Source organism: Panthera leo, chromosome C1, assembly GCF_018350215.1.
Source record: "Panthera leo isolate Ple1 chromosome C1, P.leo_Ple1_pat1.1, whole genome shotgun sequence".
Lineage (NCBI taxonomy): Eukaryota > Metazoa > Chordata > Mammalia > Carnivora > Felidae > Panthera > Panthera leo.
The window spans coordinates 18,785,935-18,805,856 of NC_056686.1; the positions used below are offsets into that span (position 1 = coordinate 18,785,935).

A 19,922-nucleotide genomic window follows, 5' to 3' on the forward strand; every position below is an offset into this window, starting at 1 on the left:
GTCCCTTTCGTGATCAGTATCTTGGCATGCCAGGTGGAGAAAGGATCGGCCTGGGACTCAGGAAGCCTGGTTCCTGTCTCTGCCACTCACAATGGTATGATGTTGGGCGTTAGCCTGACCTCTGTCGGCCCCAACCTCCCATTTATAGTTTTGCAAGTTTGCCCACTCAACCTCAGCATCAAATGGAAGTTACCTAAGGTGACACATATCAGAGTTCTTAACCAACCGAGCCACCCAGGCGTCCTACACATATCAGAGTTCTTAGTGAAATGTGAGAGTGTAGGTCAAAGGGAGGATGACAGGAAATGAGCCCTGACCCTCTTCCTAGCCTAGTCATGAGAACAGATGCGACACGGAACACAGAGACCCACAGCAGCGGCTGCATTGTTTGAGCTCTGTTCTTTGGCTGAATGATCCCAGACTCCTATAGTATGTTTTCTTGTGTCCACTGGCTATAATTCATCAAGAGTTGTGTTCTAGATCAAGCTGTGCCACACACTCGAGAACTTGAACAGCCATGGTTCCACTCAGTGTGTCTGTCAAATGAGGGGAAGAGATTTGTTGGCCCCTGCAGGCCTTCTGGCCCTTGCCTTGCAGGATCCTATCACCTTCCTGTCAAACTACTTGCCCACTTTGATGACTCCAGATGGGAGAAGGGTGGCCAGCGGCCATTCTCACATCTCTGACCTTCGGTGACCTTGAGGCATCAGGGAAATGGTAACCTTTACCACCTCCCCAGCCCTCACCAACACATGTATACACACACGCACGCACATTTGGTTTTTATTTTGTTCTCCAAACACTGAGTCAACCTATAAACAGATATACCAGGTATCTTTTTGAGTTCATTCACTCAAAATCTATGACATTAGGTTAAAAATCTTACCTCCCAAAAAGCCTGGTCATCAAAATATTTAGATACATGAGGTCCTCTCCATATTTTGAGGTTTAAGACCAAACCTGTTAAAATTCAAAATTACATGTTAAACCTTTAGGGCACAGCATTTGTTATCTCAAAATTAATAAAAATATCCTATGCCAGGTATGGTTATCTCCACAAAAATCCCTTTTTCTTCTACAACCAGGAGACAGACAAATTGGAGTGCTGTCCTTCCTGGACCAGCTTAGTTAATTCTATAAACACCTTTTAAAGGAAACTGGCAAGTGCAATTATATCTCCAAAGGATTAAGATGACAGTGAGAGGTATGCAATAGCCACGGATCTGACATGCTTCCCAAGATGGAATAGAACATGGTGCCCCTACCTAAAAGTGGATCCATTTAGAACACAGGAACTACCATGGACAGCAACTCCAATTAGGTGGCCCTGTAGGTCCTGCGTCACCAGCTCCAATAAACTCTCCATGACCTCAGCTCAAGATTCCACTTGTTAGTGAGGAAAGTAGTTTATACCAACTTGCTTTTGTGCCTGCTCGTCTCTCCGCCCATCCCGCCCCTGCCCAGAGAGCTTGGCCCTGTGCCTTCCTCCAGCTGCACAAAGTTGGCCGAATTTCCCAGGATACATGAAGTGACTGCTCACCTTCTTTCTTTTTTTTTAATGTTTATTTATTTTTGAGAGACAGACAGAATATGAGCGGGGGAGGGGCAGAGAGAGAGAGGGAGACACAGAACCTGAAGCAGGCTCCAGGCTGTCAGCACAGAGCCTGACACGGGGCTCAAACTCACGAACTGTGAGATCATGACCTGAGCCGAAGTCAGATGCTTAACTGTCTGAGCCACCCAGGCGCCCCTTATCTGTGTATTTTTAATGATGATCGGCCCTCATGCATTAAATATTAAGATTAACAAGAGTAGGCATGTACTTAGTCACATTTTCCTTTTGTAGGGCACACCTTTAACTGATATTGGCATGTAGGAGGCAACCAGCACCCTTCATTTAGCTAGAATTACTCAGAAACGATCTCTAACACCTACATGAACTTTCCAGATAGCTGATGAAAATCCATTCAAAATATGCTATATTTTCGTGTCTTATGAGACAACACTAAACACATTTAGGCTTTTTTTTTAATCGGAAATATTGCTAGGAACATCCATTTATGATATGCACTATATAATGCAGAGAAAGTATATAGCTGTTGGGGTTGTTGGCTTCTTCTCTCAGCAGCCCAAGCTTTACATGTTCTAGTGTCTGGCTTAAAGAATTTCTTTTCTTCTGTTAGGCTGTCTACTTTGACCTCTAACTTCTACCAGTGTGCTTTACTTCGAGAAAACTATCCCACCTCTAACCTGCCATTTCTAATCTGCCTGAATTCAGAAACCCAATAACCATGCTTGATAGGATCGTTTCTTTTTTTTATTATTAAAAAATTTTTTTACTGTTTATTTATTTTTGAGAGAGAGAGAGGGAGACACAGAATCCAAAGCAGGCTCCAGGCTCTGAGCTGTCAGCACAGAGACCAATGCGGGGCTTGAACTCATGAATGGTGAGATCATGGCCTGAGCCGAAGTTGGACGCTTAACCAACTGAGCCACCCAGGTGCCCCCATAGGATTGTTTCTTAAGTAAATGAAGACAGGCCCCAAATCAGGGGCCTCTTGACAAGTAAAATGCTTGGCTTTAGGGAGTCAGGTGCTATCTTGGCTGCTTAGTGGCCTCTTTCCCCTTCCATTGTTCACATTTTTCTTATTCACCAGCTTTCTTATGTTCAAAGCTGCACGAAAAGAGGGATGCTCATTGGTCTTGACTCCTAAAGGAACACTGTGTCTTTTCCTCCATTTTCTTTTTTGACTCCAGTGAAGCATTAAAAAAAGGCCCTCCCAGGGGTTTTACAAGACAGTGCACATCAGTGTCATTTTGTGAATACTAGTGACGATGGTGAATGGTGTCATAGTCCGGGTGAAGGTTGCCAGATAAAGTAATCTAGGATGCTCAGTTAATTTTGAATTTAAAAAACGGGTGCCTTGTATTTTCACTCACTAAATCTGGTAACCCTACTCAGGATTGGACTGCCACCACAGATGGAACGCAGACTTACAGAGGGAGGCATTTTTCTCATCTGTATTTAATCTCCTCGACTCTGATGAAAGTTGAGGCCAGTTGGTATATTAAAGTGATTCTAGTCAGTCTTGCTGTCTAAAATCACCCAGGCAATTCCAAAAAGTACCTTCATATTTGTTTTGGAGCATAAAAGAAACCCAATGATTAGCTACCACGGGCCTTTCATTTTACAGAAAAGCCTCCCAAGGCCCAGGCTCAGAGAGAGTAAACCGATATGCCCAAGGCCATACAACTCTTTTACGTCTGTTAATGCTATTTTCTCTCTTATTTGGCATTCATTCCCTGCTTAGGGAAACAATATATGAATGTCCAACCAATAAAGCTGTTTGCTTGTTGAATAAAGGTGAGCAGTTCTGGACAGAAAGCATCTTTTCACCTAGCATATAAACAAGACTGGCAAATTAGTAACTCCCTGAGGTTCTTCGCTATTCTGTCATATTGCAGGAGCAAAAGCATACTTCAATCCTCTGTTTAAAGATTTCTAATGGCTTCCCATCTCAGAATTATCTCGCTCCTTATTACCACTCTGTTCTCAACCCCTGCCACTCTCCCTTTCACTATATCCATATCAGCCACCCCGAGCATTCTTTGCTCCTGCCTCAGGGCCTTTGCACTTGCTATCCCTTTTCATGGAATGCTCTTCTGCCAAATAAACACGTGGGTGGTAGGTCTTGTTCCCTCTCTCTGTTCAGGTTTCTGCTTAAAGGTCAACTTATTAGATAGACCTTTCCTTCCCATGCTTTTTTTTTTTTTTATGTTTATTTATTTTGAGAAAGAGAGAGAGTGCGAGCAGGAGAGGGGCAGAGAGAGAAAGGGGAAAAGAGGGAATCCCCAAGCGGGCTCCACGTTTAGCACAGAGCCTGACCCAGGGCTGGATCCTACAACCATGAAATCAGGACCTGAGCAGATATCAAGAGTCAGACACTTAACCCACTGAGCCACCCAGGGGCCTCACCCTTCCTCCCCTTCTAAAAGAGTACCCCACCCTCACACTGACTCTGTGCTCCTCTACCCTGAGTCTCCAATATAGCAAATACTCTACGTCTTCGTTTATTTATTGCCACCCCCTCCACTAGAATATCAACCCCATGGGATGAGGGAACTTGTTTTGTTCACTGTTGTGTCCCTAGTGCCTAAGAATAGTGTCTGGCTCATAGTAGATGCTGAATAAATATTTGCTGAACGAAATAATACTTTGAGTATTCTCAGGGAATAAAGGTAAGCTTTTTGGCCTAAGGGTTTCCTTGGCTTTATGCACAAAATTGGGTGAAGCCACCAGCCCTGGGTTCACAAGGTTGCAGTGTCGCCACTCACCCCTACTTACAACCTCAGGAAAGTCTCTTAACTTTCTCTGGCCCTCAGAGTCCACACCTACAGCAAGCGGCCTCTGAGGGCCTTTCCCATGCTGAAATGATGTGATTCTCTTGTTGTTGTTAATCAAGGTCTGAGTGCTTTGCCTCATTTGGCCGGAGCTGAGGGGGTTCACAGAGAAGGGGATGGGTATACGCATCCAGCCATGGGGCAGGTGCACTCTGGCCCTGAGGCCTGTGCCCTGCACCATGGGGAAGCAGGGTGGTCTCATACTTACCTGTCAGAAGACCAATTAGCAGACCCATAGCCATGGCCAAGCTCAGTGCCCCAATGTCCAAGAGCAACTGGTGGTTAATCCTAGAAATGACAAAGCAGAATATAGTCACATTCAGGCATCAGACTGCAGAGATCAAAAAGGACTGTCTGCATCAGTAATGATGCTGTCAGGAAGGGCTACCAGAAGAACAAACGTCCTCTCCCCTGGCAACACATTCCCCTGTCACATTCCCGCAAAGCCACACAGACATGTAAGAAGGGAAGGGGGGAGTCTAAGATCCTCTTTGGCTTACTTCAATTCTCAGAACCCATGGGTGATGAACTTGATCAGGAGGCAGAAAGCCCAGGTTCATGTTCAAGGACTGTCACTAGCTGCATAATCCTAGGCAAGTCACTTAACCTTTCTGAGCCCCAAGTTTCCTCATAGGCAATTAAAGATGAGTTCTCTTTCCATCAGGGCAACGCGGAGCATAGCTTGGCTATAAGGCTCATCTCCCCTGCCCACCCCTGTTGAACATACTTCCCTGTCCTCCCTCCTTCAAGACAACCCCGAGACCTCACTTTAAACTACTAAGTGGCCTAGCAGGACATCCATATGACCTTACAATAGAGAAACATTTCTTAAACAGAACATGCAAATGTAAAGGGAAAAATAAATTGAACTGTATTAAAATGGAGAACTTCTGTTCATCAAAAGACACCATTAAGAAGGCAAAAGAGGGGCGCCTGGGTGGCTTGGTCGGTTGAGCGTCCGACTTCAGCTCAGGTCATGATCTCACGGTCTGTGAGTTCGAGCCCCGTGTCGGGCTCTGTGCTGACAGCTCGGAGCCTGGAGCCTGTTTCAGATTCCGTGATTCCCTCTCTCTCTGCTCCTCCCCTGTTCATACTCTGTCTCTCTCTGTCTCAAAAATAAATAAACGTTAAAAAAAAAAATTAAAAAAAAAAAAAGAAGGCAAAAGATAACCTACAAAATGCGAGAAGATATTCATGACACATGTATGTGACAAAGGCTTCTATAACCAGAATTCCTACAAATCTATAAGAAAAAGACAGAACAACACAACAAAAAAAAATGGGCAAAAGAACTAAAGAACTTGGAGAGACATTTCACAAAAAAAGATAATCAAATGTCCAAAAAGCATATGAAACGTGCTCTGTTTAATCAGTTATCAGGGAAATTAAAATTAAAATGATAAGTTTGAGTGGGTGGCTCAATTAAGCATCCCAACTTCAGCTCAGGTCACAATCTCACGGCTCTTGAGTTCGAGCCCGACATAGGGTTGTCTGTTGTCAGCACAAAGCCTGCTTTGGATCCTCTGTCTCCTCTCTCTGTCCCTCACCCACTAGTGCTCACACACGTGTGATCTCTCTTTCTGAAAAATAAACGTTAAGAAAATATTAAGAAAATGATAAATTTGATGCCTAGGAACACCCAGGGGGCTCAGTCGGATGAGCAGCTGACTTCGGCTCAGGTCATGATCTCACAGTTCATGGGTTCAGGCCCTGCGTCGGGCTCTGTGCTCACAGCTCGGAGCCTGGAGCCTGCTTCCGATTCTGTGTCTCCCTCTCTCTGCCCCTCCCCCACTCACACTCTGTCTCCTTCTCTCAAAAATAAATAAACATTAAAAAGTAATAATAATAGAGGCGCCTGGGTGGCTCAGTCGGTTGAGCGTCTGACTTCGGCCCAGGTCATGATCTCACACTTCATGGGTTCGAGCCCCGCGTCGGGCTCTGTGCGGATAGCTCGGGGCCTGGAGCCTGCTTCGGATCCTGTGTCTCCCTCTCTCTCTGCCCCTTCCCCGCTCACGTTCTCTGTCTCTCTCTCAAAAATAAACATTAAAAAAAAAAAGTAATAATAATAAATGGGGTGCCTGGGTGGCTCAGTCTGTTGAATGCCTGACTTTGGCTCACGTCATGATCTCTTTGTTCATGGGTTCGAGCCCCACATCAGGCTCTGTGCTGACAGCTCAGAGCCTGGAGCCTGCTTTGGATTCTGTGTCTCCCTTTATCTCTGCCCTTCCCCCATGTGTGCTCTGTCTCTCTCTCTCTCTCAAAAATAAACATTTAAAAATTAAAAACATTTTTAAAATAATAATAATAAAATGAGAAAGTTTGATGCCTAGGAACACCTGGGTGGCTCAGTTGGTTAAGCGTTTGACTCTTGATCTCAGTTCAGGTCTTGATCTCAGGGTTGTGAGCTCAAGCCCTACGTCGGGCTCCACACCATGTGTGGAGCCTACTTTGAAAGAAAAAAAGATAAGTTTGATGCCTAAATGGAGAAAATTAAAAAGAAGAAAAACATGAGGTGTTAGAGAATATATAGGGTAAGGGGAACTCTCGGGTGCCACAGGTGAAGAAACCAGCACAGACTATGGTGGAAAACTGGAAGTTTCCTCTAAAAGGGATCATGGGAATACTGTGATCCAACAATTCTGCTTCTAGGCATTTGCTCAACAGAAGTGCATTTGTATGTTCTAAAAAAAAAAAAAAAAGTGCTAGAATGTTCATGGCGGCAACACCAGAATATTCGTAATAGCTCCAAACTGGAAAGAACCCAAATGCTCATCAGTAGTGGATACATAAATTGTGCTGCATTCATACAATAGAACACTGATTTTAACTGTGTTTCTTGGATTCAGTATTTGTCTACTTGGCAGTCATTTATCACTGGGCCCAACTAACAGCCGAAATTGTTTACTCCTCTCTCTCCACCAGTCAGCTTTCACGGGAGTGCAAAATTCATATTATAACCTGCCCAGGCACAAACTCTAATATATGCTTTCTCTTCCTGCCCAGCCGGAGACCTCCCCCCACTCATTACCCCACCACTACAAACCCAAAGACATAGTCTCAGTTCCAGACCCTCTCTCCCTCTCTCTCTCTCTCTCTGCTGCCCGGTCCCTGCGTGTGATAAGGTTTTGCAGTCAGAGTTGACGCACAGAGGTGCGCTAGAGACCGCTCACAGGGTGGGTGCATGGGCCGTGTTCTCAACCCTTCCTAAGTGTACCCGCTCAGTGACAGCCCCTTGATGGCTTGCAATTGGCCACAGAAGGGAGTATTTGCACCACTGCAGTCAGGGCTTTGTTTGTTAATCCTTTAGCAGCACCCCATTGGTCAACCGGCCTTTGTTTTCCTGTTCTTTGCTATAGGCCAGCGGTCTCCAACTGGTTTATGGGAGAATCACCTAGAGGGCTGGGTGGAAGACAGATTGCCAGGCTCCCATCGCCAGATCTCTTTAAATTTTGCGGGGTGAAGAGAGAGGGGGGCGGGGGAGAGAATCTCAAGCCGGCTCTGTGCTGAGCGGGGAGCCCCACGCCGGGCTGGATCCCATGACCCCGGGATCGTGACCTGAGCCGAAATCAGGAGTTGAGCACTTAAAAGCAACAGCCACCCAGGCGCCTACCTCATCACCAGATTTCTAACCATGCAGGTCTGGGGTAGGGTAGGATTTACTGCTCTAGGAGAGCCACAGAATCACAGACTTAGGAAGCTAGAAGGGCCGGTGGCTCTGAAGTCACAGATTGGCCGCCCCGGAGCAGAATTTGGCCCACACGATGTGTCTTGACGATTTTGAATCTTTTGCCGATGCTTGGGAGTGTAGGTGCATAGCTCTGGAGTTTTGGCTTCTCTTGAAAAGTCACATCTGGGGACACTGAGCCTTGGTCCCCGCGCAGTTATGGTCGCCTGGTGCTGAGGAGCAACTTCCCACTGTTTTCCAGCCTCCCCTCGCTGCTCCCATTTTTTGACCTTACCGGCCCGGCCCCAGCAGGCACCTGAGCTTTACAGAGGGGACTCAGGGGCCCAGAGAGGGGAAAGGATTTGCTGAGTTGCACAGCTGTTAAAACAGTGGCAGACACACCATCGGAGCCCCACTGAGGTGTCTCCCCACCTGGAGATGGGCTCCAGCCAAGTGACTTAGGGCAGATCACTACCCCACATGTTATCATTTCTTGGAATATGATTAATACCTCACAGGGTGGTCGTGAGGATTCCATGAGATGATGCATACGATGATTTTCGCGTAGTGAGTGCCTGGCATCTAGAAAGCTGTCAATCAACAGCGGCGATTGTTATCAGTACTATTACTGCGATCACTGTATCAGTTCATCCGGAAAAACCTATCCCCGTATCATGCCCAAGTCACTTTTCCATTTTATGTGCGCCACGCCTGGAAGCTACTCACGCAAGCCCCGGGAGGTGATGGCCAGGGCTCGGGTACGTGAAACCAGTCACCGCCATCCGTTGTCTGGAGGACATAGGATCTGAGCCGAGTCCGGAGGCCCACGTTCCTGCCTCACAGTGAGACTTTGGCCAAGCTCCTCCTCTCCCCAGGCCTCAGGGAGGGTTGTGCTTAGTGTTTTCTTACATGAAAGTATTACATCCTGGGGCGCCTGGGTGGCTCAGTCGGTCGAGCATCCGACTTCAGCTCATGATCTCGCGGTTCATGGGTTTGAGCCCCGCGTCGGGCTCTGTGCTCACAGCTCAGAGCCTGGAGTCTGCTTTGGATTCTGTATCTACCCCTCTCTCTGCCCCACCCCCGCTCGTGCGCGTGCGCGAGTGCGCGTGTCTCTCTCTCTCTCAAAAATAATCAACATTAAAAAAATGTTTAAGAAAAAAAGTATTAAATCCTTTTAACCACAAGGCGCCTGGCCTCAAGTCGCCTCCAACAACCCTAGGAGGGAATGCGCCATCAGTGTCTGCATTCATAATCGGGCTTAGAGAGATCAGGTAGCGTGCCTGCTGCTACAAGGTCAGAACAAGTCCGACTGCACAACACTCTTCCCCGAGACCCAAACCACCAGCGGCTGTGAAACAGACTCGGCTGGCTTGGCCTGACTGACCTGCTCTGTCAGGTCATCTGGGGGAGCCTCACACCTGTCTGCCTTTGCCCCGCCCCTAAGCTGTCCTTCCTGGAAAGCAGCCGCGGCCTGGAGAGGTAGGGGCTCTGCAGGGTTTACTAATCCATCTGCCGACAAATATTTGCTAAGGCCTGCTGAGTGCCCGGCTCTGAACACGTGTGCCTCAGCGAAGGGCGCTGGCGGGGGGTGCGTTTCACCCCGAGCTGAATGGGGGCGTGAAGGGGACGAGCCGAGTGACTCACATGGCAGTCTTGGTCTGGTCGACTTGATACGTGATCAGCACGATGTGGGCGATCTCTCCGAGGAGCCCCGGCAGGCCGAAGGTGTAGTACACGCCACCGGTGTCGTGGATCCCCAGCACGTGGTTAAAATACATCTAGAACAAGCGTCACATAAGCAGATGTACGTGCAGGACTGGGACTCTCCACCCGGGGTTTTCCGCAGATCCTTGGCCTCCAGGGCCACCCAAAGGGGGTAGGCATTGGGGCTCCCCTACGGAAGCGCGTCTCGGACCTGCACGTGCCCGGGCATCACGCGGGGAGCTTGTTAGACCGTAGAGGTAGATACGGTGAGCCTGGGGTCCGAGATTCTGCATTTCTAACAAAGTTGCCGGTGATGCCAAGGCTACGGGCCCACTGACCAGCCTCTGGGAAGCAAGGGTCTAGCGCAGGCCTGATGACCCTGTGTTATGAAAAGTCCGTCCTGCGTGTCGTAGCACGTTTAGCAGCATCCCTGGGCTCTCCCTCTAGATGCCAGGAGCATCCCCGCACAGTGTGTCAACCAAAAAATGTCCGCACATACTGTCAAGCGTCCCTGGAGGGGACGATGGTGGGTGACTGAGACCCACTGGTCTAGTCCAAACTTAACTGCCACCCCAAAGACAGCATGGCTAATGAGAAGAAAAGAATGTGACCACCCCTCCAGACTTATCCTCACCACTCCTTCCCCTCTGCCGCTGAAGCCTTCCAGGGGGCCATGAGCCAACATACGTGGATACAAATGCAAATTAGACAGGCCAGTTCCCTCCTGAGGATCCCCTTTGCCGTCAGAATAAAAACCCAGACTCCTCAACCTGCCCAGGGGATATACCTGAGTATCTCTCGTCTCTCAAGACTGTGGTGCCACCACACTCCCAGGTGAGCTCAATGCTTTGGTGTCTCTTCTCACCATTGAGCCTTTGAACACACTGTGCCTTCTGTCTGGAATACGTTGCCCCTCGCTTTGCCTGGCTAATATCAGTCATCTGTCAACATGTGGCTGAGACACCCTCTGCTCCAGGAGGCATTTCCTGATCCGTCCCAGGCTGGCTTAGATGGGCTTCGCAGCAGCTGCCACGTGGTTGTGTGTTCATTTGTCCATTTCCCTCACTACCCTACAGCCCGGGAAGCAGGATCAATGTGAAAACATACATGCTGAATGAATGAATGAACAAACAAACGAACGAACGAAGGAGTGAATCATCTCTGAATCATTCCCCCAGTGACAGAGTCAAGGAAACAGGCACAGAGGAAGCAATGGACACCCAGCCTGATGAGAACTCGTTACGCAGTTTTTGGCTGTATGCTCCTCCTCTCAGAATCGGGCCTCAGAGCAGAAGAGCTACGAGACATTCATTCCAGTTCCAAAGGTGAAGAGCAGACTACTCACGGCTGGTCAGATCAAATTGTCGGTACATTTTCCCCTATCTTGGATTGAAACTGCCTCCCGGAATATCCACTGTTCATCCAAGTTCAGCTTCTTAAAAATCTACTCCTTTTTCTCCTCCCAAGCCTTCAAACCCATGAAGGGTTGTTGCTCCTAAATATTTCTCTTAGAAGCGTATTAGAACAAAGTGGCTATTATGGGGTATCCGGGCATTAGTCGTAACTGCTGAGTATGGAAGGAAGAAAAGTCCATCTGCTTAGAAGAACTAGACAATCAGAAGTGGACATGGCCTGGATTGGCCCAGCGTCCCTCTTCTGGCTGCTGCCCTCCCCCCCTCATTCATGTGGCTCATGGGCAGCGGCCACGTATGTATGTTATTCTCCACCCCCCCCTACACCCCAGCCCAAGATAAGCACGCTGTCCAAGCTAAACCAAGGAGTCCCTTCTCCAGAACACTTGGGTATAGGGCCGAGAGATTCTACCTGGCTGCTTTCCTGAAGAGCAAGACTACATTCCACTATGTGGGTAGAAGAAGAGGGGGAAGGAAGTCTACAGAGTGAGGTTAGAGCGGATATTCAGGAGAAGCAAAGAAAGAAGAAGAGCTGGGACTTCTTGGGCTCCTTACAACACTCCTGTCCCTGGTGTCAGCCATTCTTGGGTTCCCAGCAGCATATTCTAATATTCCCCCCCATGCCTGAGCAAACTTGAGTGCATTCTGTTAGTTGCTCCCCAGATCCTAACAAATGTACCATCCCACCTGGGTGGGTATCGCACCCAAGCTTTGAAGCCAGCCTGAGAAGGTGCCAGTGCCTGCCTAATGCAGCCCATGGCACTGCATGGCCCCACCATGCTCCCGGGGCCCTGCTGGCCTAAGGCACATCAGGGTGTTGGTTGCCCAGTTCTTACCGGCAGGCACAGGGCTCCTCCGGTGGAGATCAGTCCAGCCGTAAGGCCCAGCACCATGGCAAGCCAAGGAGAGCTGATCAGATAACACGAGGCACCCACAGCCACACCTCCGGCCAGTACCGCATTGTGGATATGATTCTGCAAAGAAACAGCTCGTGGGCGAGTGAAGCGAGGCACAGAGAGGACAACATCTCGCCCAGGGTTGCTTGGTAAGCTGGTAGCAAGCAACACCGTAATATCTTCCCTGCTTCACACCCCCTCCTCTCCATTGAGAGTCCATGACCTTCAGCAATTGTCTTAATCTTACTCCACTTCTCAGGCTCAGGGGGCAGGCAACCCGACTGGGAGGCACTGAACTTCAAAGCGCATCCCAGTCACCCTCGCGCTTGTTAGTGATGTGTCTCTGGCCACCTAAGCACTCGTGCTTCAGCTTTTCCGCCGGAAGAATGGAGTTTTAGCAGTACCTACTTAATACGGTTACGGTAAGATTAAATGAGTTACCACATGTACAGCTCTGAGCCCAGGGCCTAGCTAGCAGAGACCGTGAGTAAAGGCTGAAGAAATATAACCCATCATTATTGTTTTTACTATTTTTATCATTATTATTGGCTATTTAGTGATTCTGCCACTCTGTACCACTGGACCTAACGTCAGTAAGCTCGCCCTTGTGGGGCGCCTGGGTGGCTCAGTTAAGCGTCCGACTCTCGATTTCGGCTCAGGTCATGACCTTACGGTTCACGAGTACGAATCCCATGTTGGGCTCCACGCTGCTGGTGTGGAGCCTGCTAGGGATTCTCTCTTTCCCTCTCTGTCCCCCACGCACGCACTCTCTCTCTCTCTAAATATATAAATAAATAAAAAAAATAAGCTAGCCCTTGTTCCTGAGTCACATTTCGGATATGTCCTTTGTTCCTCTAGAACAGGGGGCGGTTCTTGCTACTTCCCTCTGCTCCCCTCCACTCAAACCAGGTCTTGGGAGATCTGGGCCCTGGGACCAGCTTCTGGCTTCTCTGACCTTCCGGCCACACTTGCCTCCCTAGATGTCCCCCCCTGGTCTGAGCCTAGACTCCCTGTCACCATGGGGCTCCCCCAGAAGGACACTCATGCCTCTTAGTGTTTAACCTGTCATGGATGGCCACATTCTGTCCACTCCAGGCCTTGCTGTCTCTCTAGACTTTTTCCCATGTCCCCTGGCTGGTTGGGGACATACCCGATCTTCATGGGAAACCGTTTTGTCTTTAGCTCTACCTTTTCACATGTCTCTTCCCCCCACCCCCCAAACTCACACACACAGACTCCCTGGCCACATTGGTAATAGCCAGTGATGTTTGCCATGGAGCACTTTATGAGCATGTTCTTGTAAGTCCCTCTTCACATATGAGCCAGTGTAGCTCCAAAGGTTTAAGTGGCTTAGCCAAGATCACATGGCTAAAGTAACATACTCCTTTACCTCTGATTCTATTCATTCCATTCTAGAAATTTCTTAGGGGAAGGGGAGAGACTGACTGATTCTATTCTAGCTCTTCTCTGCTGACTCTTCCTCATGGTGGCTGGCTTTAGTAACTAGCAGAAACAGGTTTCAAACTTAGGTCTGTTTGATGTCAACACTGATAGATTTAATCACTCCCTGAAGACAGCCTTTGATCATTTCACGGTCTCTACACTGTAGTTCCCATTTTGATAAGCCAGTGCCCTTCCCCGATGCTCCGATGCTCCGTGACACTGCAAATAAGACTCTGTCACCCAGTGGGGCTAGCTCTGGGACAGGAAGCGTGAAGATGTCTCCAGCCTGCAAGACCCAAGTGCTCCCCAAGGGACAGCCCCCTCCTCACCATGTTGATCTTCCCTTGGGGGTGAGCCAAGGACGACACCGAGATGGCTGTCACCGCGCTGACCGCAAGAGCATAGTAGGTGTTGAACATGGCATTCTTCCTTTCGTTTGGAGAGTCCAGCAGCAGAGCAGAGTTGAAACTCGGCCAGAATATCCATAAGAAGAGGGTTCCTGGGGGCCAGAAAGGGTCACTTCCCAGAACCAGCACTCCTACTCCAAAGCCTGAGCCTGCGGGCGCTTCCTGGAGTGGGCAAGTCTCAGCCTGGTCACTTTCTAGCTGTGTGACTTTGGGCAAGTCATGTCTCCTCTGAATTCTCAGGTTGATAGGGCTCAACTAACACACTTCACAGGCAAAAAACCTAAGGCCCAGAGAGTTGAGATCACCAACCCCCAGGCCTCCTGAGTCTGACCTGTGACGGCCCAATGCTTATTTTGAGAACGTAATGTGCCAATTTCATTTGGCCTCATAGCTGGCTGTTGGGTCACCTGCTGCCCAGCTCACTGCCTGATTTCCTCCCAGCCTCTCCTGGGAGTCAGGGTTCAGCATTTCCGCTGCAGCTTTGCAGGATACACCAGTATGACCGTCCTCTTCCCCTCCCTGTCCCTCTCTCCACTGCTGGCCTCCGCTTTCTCCACTAATCCACCTCCCTCCCTTAACTTGAGGACAAAAGGATTGGGCAAACTGATTTAAACTCAAGTACATGAGTCTTCCCTCTCCTCTGGATATTAATGAAGGGCGTTGCCCTAGAAGGGATTGTGAACCCATTCAACACCACTCAGGGAAATGAGTCATCATGGAGGGGCTCCGAGGACCCTGAGTGGGTTGGTAAAGGAGAGAGAGATTTTTCCCCAGAGCCATCTGGGAACCTCTGGCTCACTCCAGGGGTGAGACCCCCACCCACCCACCCACACCCCACCCCACCCCACCTTGTCCTCACCTAGCATGCCAAACAAACTGGAGCTCTTTGCTGTCTGATCTTTCTCCATCACTCTCTCATGCAGAGGCCTCCGGAACCTCCAGGCCACCATCAGCCCAAAATAGGCTGCAAACACGTGGATGTGCATCATGTTGACGTGGTTGTCCTTCTGCAACAAAGGCAGTGAATGCCCACAGCCTCCGCCCATGGGCCCATCCCCGGGAGACGGTTCTGAGCTTCACCTTAGAGGTGTGACTTGGGAGTCATGAGACCAGCGTTTGGCGCTTAGCCAGGCCAGCAGTTCCCCTCTCAGAGGAGACCTGGGAGTAACCATGTACTTATTCCAGGGAAATTGCTGGTTGGCCTCATCAGTAGCTCTTACATGCTTTGGGCTGGGATCCACTTAGGTGAGGCAAAAAGCCACGTGGACATGCGCCCCCACTGCTTCCTGCTTTTGGCAGAATTGATGGAGAGGTGAGCAATATAAATTTTGCAGCATAAAGCGGCCAGACTTTATAATGCTGAACTAAAAGTCTTTAGTAAATGCTAGACATACGCTAAGTTTGCTTTGTGAACATCCAAGTTAGTCATCCTGAATAACTCACTTAGTGGACCACTCGTAAGTCCTGTCAACTGTGCCTTCAAAGAAATATCCAGAACTGGCAGAGTTTTTACCACCATGCCTCACTGGCCCCACCATCACCGCTACCCCAAACTATTGCAATAATCACCGTCCCCCTACTGACTCCTCTCCACATGGCAGCCAGAGCGACCCTGTGAACATCTCAGTCAGCGCATGGCCATCTCTGTTCAGAATCTTCCAATGGTTCCTGTCTCGCTCCATGTCCACGTCCACGTTCTTGCTCTGACCTATAGAACCCTCTGTGACTTGCTCACTCCCTAACCTCCCCGGCTTCACCTCCCGCCCCACTCCTGACACACTCTCACTCTTTCTCAAACCCACAGATGTGCTCCCGTGTCAGTCCCACTTCACACTGGCTTTTCCAATGCCTGGAATGGCAGGTGAAAGGAGTGAGCCGCCATGGGGGTGCATTGTCCGCAGACAATTTAAAACAATAATAAAAGCAATTAAAAGCCTGTCTTTTTATTATCACCACGTGCCAACAATTCTAAACAGCGTGGGCAATAAAATACTCCTGGAAGAGGCAGGCCACTCCCACCGCCCTGCCCTTGACCTGCCCTTATACGCAGACACCCACGTGGCTTGTACACTTGCTGCCTTCACGTCTCTACTCAATGTTTTTTTTTTTTTTTTTTACTCAGGGAAGCTTTCCCTGGCCACCTTGTTAACATTTTATCCCTCTTTCAACTCTTCGTATCTCCTTTCCCATTTTATTTTTTCTCTGTAGTACTTAACGCTCTCTAACACGCGATACCGTTTGCCTATTTGATGGTTTATTGGCAGCCTTTCCCTCTGGAATGGAAGGTCCCCAACAGTTGCATTGCCTAAAAGACGCCCGGTACATAATAGACATGGAATAGACATGTGAAATGAACGAGTGAACGGGAAGGATACCTTCACACATTTTACTTACACAAGAAAACGAAAGTCTGTGATAGTCCCTTGTAAAAACTGTGTGAGGTCCCCCAGGAATCCAGGAACCACAAGTGGGGATTGTTGGCGTGGAATACTGTACCCATTTCTCGAGTTGCCTCCACTGAAACAGCTCTGGTTGCTGCCTCTGGTTTCCTCCTGAGTCTTTCCACTCAAGAACCCAGGCTGAACTGAAGTTCCGAGGTGAAGCGGCCACCTCTCAAAATCAGTACTAAATCCCCCTGTGCACCATCGCAACTAGCGATTCAAAGCCGCAGAGAAGAGAGGAGAGGAGATGGCTTTGAATAACTGCGGCCTTTTAAAACAATCATTACGAGGACCCTGGCGAAGCAGGCACAGGTTTACAAAGAACTGCACACAACGGCGCGTTGCAGCTCTGGGAATTTACCCCTTCTCTTGACTAGCCACGTGTTTACTCTGTGACCGCCTACCCTGGCTGCAGCTGATTGGCCCAGAGTAGACATGTGGCCGCGGGAGCCAATCAGATTCTATCTTACTGGATCATAGACCTGGGACTAGCTGAGAGCAAAGAGAGCTGCTTCCTGTAGGATCTGGGCCTTAGAGGCGCATGAACAAGAGCGGTAGGAGAGGTACGTGGTCTCCACCAAAGAGAAAGCTGATGTGCACAGAAGTTGGATGTACAGGGAGGAACAGAACCCAGAGATGGAGAGCGTGAACTGCCTGGGGTCTTAAAGACTCCTCAGATCCAGTTCCAGTCCTGAGACTGGCTGCCACCCCTTGCCCTTGGTGGTCCTTATGTTAAATTCCCTTCGTTTTGTGTAAAAAAGCTCCAGTGCAATTTTCTTCCTTGAAAGTAAGGGGTGGGAATTAATCCTTGTAGTAAGCAGAGAGAAGCGGCAGAAAATGGAAGTATGCCTGGGTGAATCCCTGAGCCCATAGTGATCTAAATAAATAAACAAACAAGCAAATAAATAAAAGCATGAATGGGGAAGAAGAGAAAGTTCTTTCTTACAGCAGAACGGTAACTAATGAATGTGGAAGGGAAGATGGAATCAGAAAAAACAATATGGGGGGGGGGGGGGACGCCTGGCTGGCTCAGTTGGTAGAGTATGTGATTCTTGATCTTGGGGTTATAAGTATGAGCCCCACCTTGGGGTTTAGAGATTAGAGATCTCTAAATAGAGATTATTTAAGTAATACATAATTTAAGTAAACAGATTACTTAAAAATAAAGTCTTTTAAAAAAAGAAAAAAAATACTGGCAATCATCGTAGTACTGTTTCAGGCAAAAAAAAAAAAAAAAAAATCAACATGCTAACATCAATGTGTGAAAAACATGATAAGAAACAGGATATTATCTTCCCACAAGATGTTTATTAATTATAAAGGGGAAAACAGTAACTTTGCAGTGGAAGAGCCCGGCAGACATCATCTTAACAGGTGATCAGAGTTAACATCCTCAGTAGTGGGACAAATTGACAGCATGTGTCTCTTGATTCTTTGCACTGAGTAGGACATAACATCACTTCCGTGTAATTTCTGCCAAAAATGCATATTCTTCAACTAATCATGAGGAAACACTACACAAAGCCACATTCGACAAAATAACTGGCTTAGGTGCAGTATTGGTGATATAGTGGTGAACATAGCTGCCTTCCAAAATAAATGGCTTATAACCTCGAAATATGTCCAGTTCATGAGAGATAAAGACTGAGAAGCTGTTCCAGATCAAAGAAGTTTAAGGAGACATGAGAAATGAATGGAAAGTGTGATCATGGGCCAAAAAGAAAAAAATATAGTATTTATATATTTTAACTTTATGTATATAAACTTTTCAAACTTTATATATAATATTATATATATTTATATATATTTATATATTTATATTTATATAAACTAAACTTTATATATATTTTATATATATGTAAAACTTTATATATATATAAACTAAATATATGTATTTATATTTATATAAACTTTAAACTTTATATATATGTAAACTTTATACATATATATTTATATTTTTTAAACTTTGCTGTAACAGGATGTTATTGGGAAAATTGGTGAAATTTGAATAAGATAATATTGTGTTAATGTAAAGTTCCAAAGTTTGTTAACTGAACAACCGTTATGTAATAGAATGCCCTTATTTATTTATTTATTTCAAATTATTTATTTATTTATTTTTGAGACAGAGAAAGACAGAGCATGAACAGGGGAGGGGCAGAGAGAGAGGGAGACACAGAATCGGAAGCAGGCTCCAGGCTCCGAGCCATCAGCCCAGAGCCCGATGCGGGGCTCTGGGCTCACGGACCGCGAGATTGTGGCCCGAGCTGAAGTCGGACGCTTAACCGACTGAACCACCCAGGCGCCCCTAGAATGCCCTTATTTATAGGAAATATACACTGCAGTAGGGGTTAAAATGAAGTCCTATAGACAGATGGGGAGAACCAAAAATTAATAAATGGTAAGAACTTCCTATCTAAATTTCCAATCTAAACTGTTCCTTTTCCCTCCCCAAATGTCTCCAGCTCCCTTGAAAAGACCTGCCAGCGGACGCTATGCTCCTTGCTGATTATCTACCTGCCTCTTGGTCGCTGAGGATTTCAGCACCTGCCTTACAGTCTTTCTCTCCATCACTCCCCCAGGTCATCATCTTGGTCCATCCAACTCCCTCTATCTTCCTTGCTCCTTTTTCTTCTAATATCTTTCTCCTGCATTACACTTCCGTCACCCACATCCCCTGTCAAACCTTAGACCTGTCATCACCAGCAACTGTACCACCTCTGGTTAAAGCCATTAGGTTGCTATGTTTAAACGTTTAGCATAGACCACACTTTGGACCCCCGTCTGGGCTTGTACATTTTTTTAATCCCAGAAAACCCACCAAATGGAGGTGGTGTTCCGCACCCCCCACACCTCCTGACCCCTCCTCCCCGAAATCCCCTCCTCGCAGCGCTGTTACTCACAAGGAAGTACTTCCTTTGGATCATCCTCATGACATCAAAGGCTGTCACCTCCACCAGTGCCATCAGCACCAGCTGCACCAGGTTGGTCTTGCCTAGAACGGCACCCGCTGAAATGAGCACGGACATGGCGCTCATGGTGGCCAGCTTAATACTGGGGGCGAGAGAGAGAGAGATGACTGAAAAGAATGCTCTCATTCATGCACTCACTTATTCCCTCGTTCAACCAGCCTGGTGCTGTTTAAGAAGCTGAGGACGCAATAGGAGAACAAGAAGACAAGATTCCACCCACACAGGGACTGATGATGCCCCATCTAGGGTCTCCTTGGGCTCCTTCCCCCATCAGGGGGGCATCAATATCTGGGAAATTGATCCACACATACTCATCCCTGCTGAGGACACTCCGATTCACGGTGTAGGAATTTCTTGCAGGAATGTCATCGGGAGTTACAGGGGCTGCTTGTTCCCTCAGGGCCCCCTTCTGGGGTCTGACAACTGGGTTGCTGCTCCCCCAGCTTCTCTTCTGCCTTCATCTCGCAAAGATGCTCAATAGAGGGCGCTCTTCACCTGTTGGCCTGCCTGTCATTCAAGCACCCGCCACCCTCTCCTTGGTAGTGGAGCCTGGGTTTAGAAGTAGGACAAGCCTGGCTTCCA

General features: G+C 48.0%; 1 protein-coding gene across 5 annotated transcripts in view; it reads right to left on the bottom strand.

Annotated features, from left to right (window-relative positions):
* The window catches only part of LOC122228851 (RH-like protein), a 37,103-nt gene that overhangs the window by 3,818 nt on the left and 13,363 nt on the right, over positions 1-19,922 (bottom strand). For 2 of the 5 annotated variants that reach the window (XM_042954253.1, XM_042954254.1), the window contains exons 3-9: positions 19,272-19,422; positions 14,787-14,934; positions 13,850-14,019; positions 12,018-12,155; positions 9,710-9,843; positions 4,610-4,689; positions 887-960 (exon numbers count right to left, since the gene is read on the bottom strand). In XM_042954253.1, the coding sequence (XP_042810187.1) occupies positions 887-960; positions 4,610-4,689; positions 9,710-9,843; positions 12,018-12,155; positions 13,850-14,019; positions 14,787-14,934; positions 19,272-19,422 (895 nt within the window). Of the gene's footprint in view, positions 1-886; positions 961-4,609; positions 4,690-9,709; positions 9,844-9,943; positions 10,149-10,556; positions 10,840-12,017; positions 12,156-13,849; positions 14,020-14,786; positions 14,935-19,271; positions 19,423-19,922 lie in introns of those variants that run through there. The other 3 variants (XM_042954255.1, XR_006206772.1, XM_042954256.1) reach the window with 3 other exon arrangements.